The 8,967-nt window shown below is 31.3% G+C and overlaps 1 protein-coding gene across 1 annotated transcript; it reads right to left on the bottom strand.

Moving 5' to 3' along the window:
• Window positions 1–2,574: 2,574 nt before the first annotated feature.
• Window positions 2,575–4,846, bottom strand: LOC123225064 (exocyst complex component EXO70H1). The gene has a single exon (XM_044648909.1). It carries the CDS (start codon window positions 4,723–4,725, stop codon window positions 2,893–2,895), a length of 1,833 nt encoding a protein of 610 aa, XP_044504844.1. The 5' UTR covers window positions 4,726–4,846; the 3' UTR covers window positions 2,575–2,892.
• Window positions 4,847–8,967: the final 4,121 nt, after the last annotated feature.

The raw sequence follows: 8,967 nt of genomic DNA, 5'->3' as shown, positions 1-8,967 counted from the left end.
CCTAGGTTTCGAGAGAGGGGACGATGTTACTTTTCAAAATTTGAAAACTTTAAGATTATGTGAAGTTGTTAGTTTTTAAAACCTAAGAAAGAAAACTCAATGAAATTTATGTTTTTAATATTATTGGTAAAATAATAATTTTACCCTTGCGTATATTAAAAAACTTAACAGAAGTTAATCCATAGATAGGACCTTGCGTTTTTCAAACCTCGTGGGTGTACATTTGTCTTATCATTAAAACTTGGGTGGAAAATACTATTTTGGTCTTTTAAAAAGAGCCAAAAGACTTATTCTCACATAAGGTTTATTGAAATCCTAAATTGGTATCTGATAAATATTAAAAATCTAAATTCTCATTTGTGAGTTGTTAAAATTAATAAAATCAATTAGTTTCATAAATAAAATTATCATTTAATTAGTAATATATTAAAAATAATAAAATTTTATTTCATTTTTTTTCTTAATTTAAAAAGTAACAAATTTTTTTCAAAATTATGTTTTAGAAAATTACATTTTCTTGTCTAAGGTTTTATTTTCAACCTATCCTTATCCGGAAATCAATCATGACATCTCTTTCATTTGTATGAGTGTTTTTGTGTGTGTATATATATATATATATATATATATATATATATATATATATATATATATATATATATATATATATCCATTTGTATGGACCTGCCTGTTTTCGATTTAAGTACCGAGAACTTCAATGGCGAAAATCCCGTGATATAAAAAGCAAATACAGCCTGTTATAAATGTTTTTTTGGGTGATGCTTTCCTTTATCAAGGCCAATTATTTAACCTGAAACGTCAACAAGGTTTACACCTTTTTGCTTTTTTTAATTTAAAGCCTCTCTTGAAGCTCACATTCCATGCAACTGAAATATATTATAAATCTTTATATGTGATGTGTCGAGATGAGTTGTTTTTTCACGTTAAAATGGAGTTGTCAGAAACAGAGATGATGAAAAGGATTGGGCCCTATGGAAATCAATCTGTTTAGGATCAACAATACCCAAACCAGTTAGAATTGGATTGAAGTAGGGATAACCTGATCTCGATCTCAATCCAATTCGTCTGGTTTGACCACAAGATAGCCCAGACCGTCCAGCATCCCCAATCGGCTCGAATAATTATTCATGAGACACGACATATTAATCCGATATGATACATAAAAAATTATATTAGAATTAAGTTTTCTATACAAATTTTTATTTGGGCTCTGTTCAGATCAACTCATCTATGTTTTGGGCCATATTGGATTTGATACAAACTAATCTGAACATGGCCTGAATTATTTTTTTGTGGGATCAACTCGTTTTCCTGCTGTTTCTCTCTAAACAAAAATTCACAACAGTGACAACCAGGGGCAGACCCGTAGTATTAGGAGAATGGGTCTAGGCCCACCCACAAAATTGAACTTTGTTTGTTATTAGAACTTCCTTTATATATCTGTTGTGTTTTTTCGTTTATATAAACTTTAATTACCCAAAAAAAGTCATATGGACTGTGTTTTAATATGACATAATTTGTTATATAGTTTAAGTTAATTTGAGTCGTGTCATGTCAATTTAAATATAATTCAAATTATGTTAATATTAGAAGATTTTTAATATGATTTTAATTCGTGTCAGCTCAAATTTAAGATCTTTGTTCCATGAGCCAAAAACTCGAGCTGTTAGATGGACATGCAACTTTGTTCCAATTTAGCAATCTAATCGATTGGTAAAATAATATTTACTGCCATGAAATTTACATTTTACTCATTGAAACAATATGTTTAGTAACCTAATGATTATTATAGAATATGGTTTTATGTGGTAAGCTAATTTGTTGTTGTGGAAACTACATTTTTATATTTATGAGAGAGACATATTATATGCATATTAACTAAACATAATAATTTTTTATATTTTTTATTTTTTATTAAATTTTATCAAATATAATAATAATTTATACATAGTAATCGATTGGAAACAATTTAGACATGTTAAACATCAATTCTATAAATTCTATAAACATAAATTTGACGTATCCAACTTCTAGTTTACAACAAAGCCTATTCGAAAATGATACGAGGTATTGACGTAAGTCATTTTCACGGTCTCATTTGCCCATGTGTTACATTCCTTTTTAGAGACATTAATTTATGTTTCTTTTCTATAGCCAGAAAGAATAACAGAGAGTCTTTTGTTTATTTTGCGTTAATTATTTTGAGATGATAGTTTTTAAACATTTAAATAACGCTCTAACTATCATTCAATAATCTCTAATAATTATCTTTTGACAGTTAAATAAATTAGATCAAATTTACTCGTTAAAAAATATCTTTGAATTTTAATAATAAAATATTTACTAAATTAAATACTCTCTAAATAAAAACTAAATTCATCGAAGGATTAATCAATTATCAATTGAATCAAAAATATCAATTAATCAAATTAGATTTTTAATTATCTAATGATAAACCGAATTTCTCAATAAGGTCAACTAATATTAAATTAGTTATTTAAAACTAATATTAAATTAAAGTAAGCTTAGAATTTCTCTGAGTTAGAAGAGAGATTAATAATGATCTATGTTTCCATAATTGGGCCAAAACTTCATTGAATAATTCATCAAATAGATTTTCTTCGATATCATCCATTTCAACTCTTTGAAAGATAAAAAAAAAAAATGATCCCAATATTCCAAACTGCATTATTTTAATATTTAAACAATCAGAAAAATCAAAGAATTTTTATTTCATTTTTTAATATACCAACGGTCAAAGCTTCCGTATACGTCATCTCTGTACACCTGTCAATTTATTTTGTTCTTGTCAAAAATCACAAAGGAACCCAAGCCTGCAATAATCTAGTCGTCTTGGGCGGCATGCAAACATGTTCAACGAGCCTGTCCTCCTTGACTGGAATGAGATGAAACACTACCGGATCCACCGGTCCCGTAAAACAAATCCGACAAGTAATTTCCCAAATCATCAGGGGCAAATCTGACAAACGATTGATTCCCCAACCCCCTCGCGCTTACCCGATAGTTCTCGTAAAATGCAGTGTACACTGGCACGATCCTCTTTGATAACGATATTTTTATCTCGTCTCTTAATTTCTGGTCCGGTACAACCCACGCGCTTTGTTTGTTGCAGGCGTCTTCAAAGGACAAGTTAAATTGCTGAAACATGTTTCGGACTTTGTCTAGCGGAATCTCAGCCGTTGGATTCTCAGGCAATGACGCAAACACCTTGCTCCACGCCACACGCTCATAGTTGGCTGCGTACTGTCTCACCTTTCCCTCGTGCTTCATAATCCATTCCTCGCCGAGGGTGAATTTAAGGTTCGACGTACGGGCTTTTGAGACTACGTACTGGAGATTGTTGGCCAGGAAGACGTAAGAGAGTGACACGTCCTTGTACAACACAGCCTTGCCGTCTAGTTTGCATAATAGAACGAGAATAAGCCAAGCAAGCCGTATGGATATTGGCGAGGAAATGTTATCCTCGGATTCCAGGCTCCCAAAGTAAGCTTCTGGTAACGGAGTATTGATCGCTAACGGCCAGTCGGCGAATATATCTGAAAGTGAATCTGAATAATCGGCGAGGAAAGCAAGGTAGTTCATTACATAGCGAGTAAGGGGGTGGATTCCACCTCCGGGAAGCCCGGACTTTGAGGTATCCTTCTGAATCGCGGCTTCAAAGTCCGCCAGCATAGTACGGACAGCATCGCCTAGTTTGATAAGAGAATTCACAGCTTGCGATCGGACGACTGAAGTTGATTCAAAGCTGAAAACAGACTCAATCTCGGGCCAGAGGCCGGCAATTGCTTCGTAGAGGTCCAACGTACGAAACATTTTCTCGGGCGTTTTCTTGCACTTTGCAAAATTTTCCGGGAATGCAAACAGAGTCAAAGCTCCCTCTTTACAAATTTCTGTAAAAACGGACTCCTTGATAGTGTCGGAAGCCGAGAAGACGTGATCAGATAAAATCCTCTCGCCGTAAAACAACGTTTTAACAGAAGTTCTAACGGAGTGTAACCAGTTCTTGATTTTAACCTCAAGAAGTTCCCAATCCATTTTCTGAATCGCAGAAAAGCTTTGTTTCTCAACTCCTAAATGATAAAGCGCTTCGTCAACAATAGATTTTCTGATTATCTTGTAAATCTTGACACACTCTTTGCCATAACCGAACTCTATCATGCAATCAGCTATTAATTTCAAGTCAGCCATGGCAGCAATAGAGAAACGTTCAGCGTCAGAAACGTTTTCGGCTGCGAATTTAAATTCATCCTCCGAATCATCTTCCATATCCGAAAGACTGGCTCTTGAAGCTGCTGATGAGTAAGAGTGAGTGGAAACAGATTCAGGGTCCAAGTATTCTCTGTTAGTCTTTAACATGTAGTAAAACTCTCTCTCCAGTCTTTTCATGGCTGTTTGCATGAGAGTTTGGGAACGAACGAGTTTATCTGAAGATGGATTATTGGCGACAAAATAGTGCATGGCGGACTGTAAGTGTTTGATGGCTTTAAGGAACTCTTTGGCTTCTTGGCGGTTGCCTGAGAAGAGAGAGCTGGTGCAGCAGGCATCGGTAGTTGTTTCTAAATCCCATTTGGAGATAAATGATTCAGCGATTTGGATGTTCTCCTCCATAAGAGATTCTGAGAAGGTGGTATGTAGAGGTGAAGGGGGAGGTGTCATTCTTGAAGGGGAGGGTGATTTGAAGAACATGGCCTTTTTTTCTTTTCCTTTCTTCGCTTATTATCGAAAAAGGAAATGGCTGTTGAGAGAGAAGACAGAACTTTTTGTTGCGTTGGATAATTCGCTACTGGGTTTGAAGTGTGAGAGCGAGTAAATATTTATAGAGAAAGCGTCCGGGAAGGAACCTACGTAAATTGGATTTGACTGTATCAATTGGTCTACGCGGAATAAGAACGTTTCGTTTATTTCATTATTTATCAATTCGTCCTTGGCGTTCCCACGTTGGATGTTTCGGCCGAAAGACCGAAAGTAAATATATTCGACGAGTAATACTGTGATTATATATGTTGAGTATATAATTATGTATATATTTTTATTTATTATTATATAATTAAATATTATTTTATTATTAATTTAATATTTAATTATATAATGATATATTATTATTTATAGATAAAATTATATATTTTATTTATATACGTAATTTTATTGTTATAATTAATTTAAATATCTAAAATTATTTGTTTATTTATTTTTATTGTGAATATTATATTATTCTATTAATTTGCTATGAAGAATTAGTTTAATTTAATTAGTTTGATATCAAGAAGGACAGCCTGGCCTGAGGGGACGTGTAATTACGTTGAAAGCAGGTGAGTGGGTCAATCAAGTGTGGATATGATTTTGTTTGAAGAAAACCAAAAAGAAAAGTATTTCAAGATGCGTGATTATTTGGTCCGGCCCCGAGTGCGTTCAATTGCCACAATGGATTCGTTGAGTGACGTTGAGGTTTCCATGAAAGTGATCATAACAAACGGAAGGAAATTAGTACGGTTAATTTAAGAGGTGAAAAAAAAATGTATATATAAAAAAAAGTATAATTTTAAATTTTATTTAATAATATCACATTTTTTCCTTAATTGATTTAATGATTATAAAAAATTGATCACTAAATTCAGAATTTATTATATTCGATATAGTTTGTTTGGTCTTAAATAAAGACATTAGTAAGTAACTTTGACATAACCTATTAGATCTAGAGATCGAACATTTAATAATTTTTATATTATAATTATTATTTTATTTATTTATTTATTATTTTTTAATTTTTTAATAATATTAAACCATATCAAGATCGAATCGGGTCAATTCGTTATAATAATAATTAATGGTGAGCTAAAATTTTGTGTTTTAAACTAGTTGAACCCATTTGAAAGTAATGATTTAATTCAAATGGGTTTCTTGTTTAAAAAAAAAATTATATCTTAATTTCGGTGTAAATTATTGTATATGCATAAATGCTTTGTGATTAAGCATTATCTTCATTTGATTATTTATTTATTTATTTACTATATATAAGTCAATAAATTGGTTTGGGCGCACATGTATTATAAACATAACTTTTCTGATTGTTTTTATTCTATTGATCGTTAATTTTTATGCATTGAACGGATCAATTCCACCGGACGAGCTGTAAGCCGCATTGCAGGATTTAATCTGTGGGGGTTAAGTTATAGTATTAGACTTGCTGTGTAAATCAGAAGGTTCTCGATTCACGGTCTCAGTCTCCGTCCCTTTGACGCGGTAATGCCGGTTTCCCAAGCATAAATAACGCATTGTCAACATGCCGGTCGGTCAGCCCCAATTTATTTCAGTACCTACCCTGTCTCATTGTGGGGGTATCAAACTAAAATAATAATTTATGTTTATATTTTTTAAATATATAAATATTTATTATTATATAAATAAATATTATTTTATTTTTAATTTAAAATTATCTAATCAAATTAATTATCGTGAGTTCAAAATCAATAGTGTTACATCAAATTTGTTTGTAATTGTTGTTTTAATTTTTTTTCATGTTTACTATATTAAGAGTAGGCCAATTAACTATTTCCCCCCAAATTTTTGTTAAATGCTTTCCATCTTTTAAGTTTAAAATATCTATTTTTTTACCATTATTTAGTTTTGTTAATAAAAACCATTTGATTTTATTATAAATGACTAATTTAATATTTTTAATAAAATAACAAATTTACTCTTACTAATTAAAACAAATATTAATTACTAATCTATCTTAATTTTATTAAAATTACAAATATATTCTATATTAATTTTAAATAATTTATTATAATTAGGTTAGTTGATTATTTTTTTCCATGATGTTTAATTTCTTCTTTCTCTTCATCTTTTTCTATCATCAGCATATTCTCACTAAAATTCAAATTGCCACCACACCATTCTTTCATAATTTTATGAGAGGATCATAATGCATTGAAGTTTTATACGGTTGTGGGAATGAAGGTTGGGTGATGTTGTCATCACGTTCACCATCACACCATCATTCATCGTCACTATCACCAACATTGATTAGGTTGCGATTTGGCCAATCACTCTTGGGCGGTGATGTTGGGTGGGAGAATAGTAGTTGAACAAGAAAATATAGATCAATTACGAACCAGACTCCATTGGTTTGGGAGATAACTTATGTAGGAGATGTCATTGTTCCTAAGTTGTTCAGTCTCAAAAATGACCAAAGTAAGGCTTTAGGGCTAAGCTTATATTAATACTTCAATATAAGGTTGAGGCTAGATAAACCAAGAAACTCTTTAGCAACATTGGCTATAGAATCCAAAATTTAGTATTTAGGGTTATCATGAGGGATCTCGTAAACCTTGAAAATGAATTATGTGGCAAAAATAAGGGGCAAAATTAAAAATTTTACAAAATCCATTTCATGTAGGATTAAAAAAAAAAAAGAAACCATGAATCAATGCATGTATAATCATATAATGTTATGAAAGTACCATTTGTTTGGTGCGTTCGCCACTTAGATTTGCAAACAGGATGTTTCTACACATTCCCACGAAGCAAGGAAGCTCCTACTTATTTACACATAGACTCCAAAATATCCACGGATGATGTTGAAGCTATCAAGGACTCACGCAAGTGCTAGCACATAAAGATTGAATGAAATTTTGTGTGAGAAATTGAGAGAATTTTTTTTTTTCTTTCTAAATGTTAAAATAGGCTGACTTAGGAAATAATTAGAAAAAAGTTGAATTTATATGAGAATTCAACCTTAGGTCAAAATCTCACAAATTTTATTGTAATAGCTCAACTTTTGAGTTATTACCTTTTGCTCCTAAAACTTTGATTTCTTACATTTGGGTCCAACCATGTGTGTGGAATCCATCCTAAATGGATTGGGCTGTCCTGTACTGATCCATTAATAGCGATTGAAATCATCGAATTTGGTGAGATTCACTCTTATATGAAATAAACCTAAAACTTCTCAATCTTAACAAACAACCCCCTTTATATGTGATTCATAAGTTTTATATCATATTAGCAGTGAATTCACTAATGATTAATTTATAATTAATTAGTTTTCTATTCATAGGTTATAAGTATCCTTTAGCAAACATAATGAGTACTCAAATGATAGATAATCGATGAAAGATTAATTTTTGCCTACTAATGGTACAATTATTATGTAATCAAATCATTTCGTTGACCAAATATAGTTACCGTATTATCAAATCATTTCATTAACCAGTATCTTATCAACGCTAAGACACAAAAATAGTGTCTATATCAGATTATCCTTAATATTAATGTTTGATTAATCAAACAATAATTGAACTAATAGTAGATTTAATAATAAGTCATTTCTACTAAGGCTATATATTTGTAGTACATTTATCATAACCAAATTGTATGATGAGATATCTTCTTTTGTATCTAATATTATTATTTATACCGTATAATATACCCGCATGTATAATAAAAGTCTTTATTACGGTAAACTCCTTAAATTAGTGCGTTAATTAATTTAATTGTTTGGCCGTCAAAACACTTCTGCATTTAAATACAAATTAAAGTAGATGATATCATACTGGGGGAGTACACATCTGCAACAAGTTAACTGATGTCTCTGTTTTTGTCTGACTGTCAACATGATCAAGCGGACAAAACTTTTGGTCTCTTGTGTCCCAAGGCTTGCCGGGTTTTATTTAATTAATTTGTTTCCCTTTCAGAATAACTGGATTGTTCAACAAAGGTGACCGGTCCACCTTATTAATGATATAAAGAATACTTGAAGGGAGACTCCGTCTGTCATCACAAAATTTATTTGACAACCATACTGTTGACCCATTCTTAAAACAAATCATACGAGTAATACAATCGTCAAATAAGCAGCACCTTTTAAATTGTACTGATTAATTATCTAATTAAACTGATTAAATTATAAATTAATGAAACAATTAA

Source organism: Mangifera indica, chromosome 9, assembly GCF_011075055.1.
Source record: "Mangifera indica cultivar Alphonso chromosome 9, CATAS_Mindica_2.1, whole genome shotgun sequence".
Classification (NCBI taxonomy): domain Eukaryota; kingdom Viridiplantae; phylum Streptophyta; class Magnoliopsida; order Sapindales; family Anacardiaceae; genus Mangifera; species Mangifera indica.
This window is presented reverse-complemented; position numbering and strand designations above follow the sequence as displayed.

What these genes read in the sequence shown, in the direction of transcription:
- LOC123225064 (XM_044648909.1), bottom strand. Translation starts at nt 4,725, where the DNA reads ATGTTCTTCAAATCACCCTCCCCTTCAAGAATGACACCTCCCCCTTCA.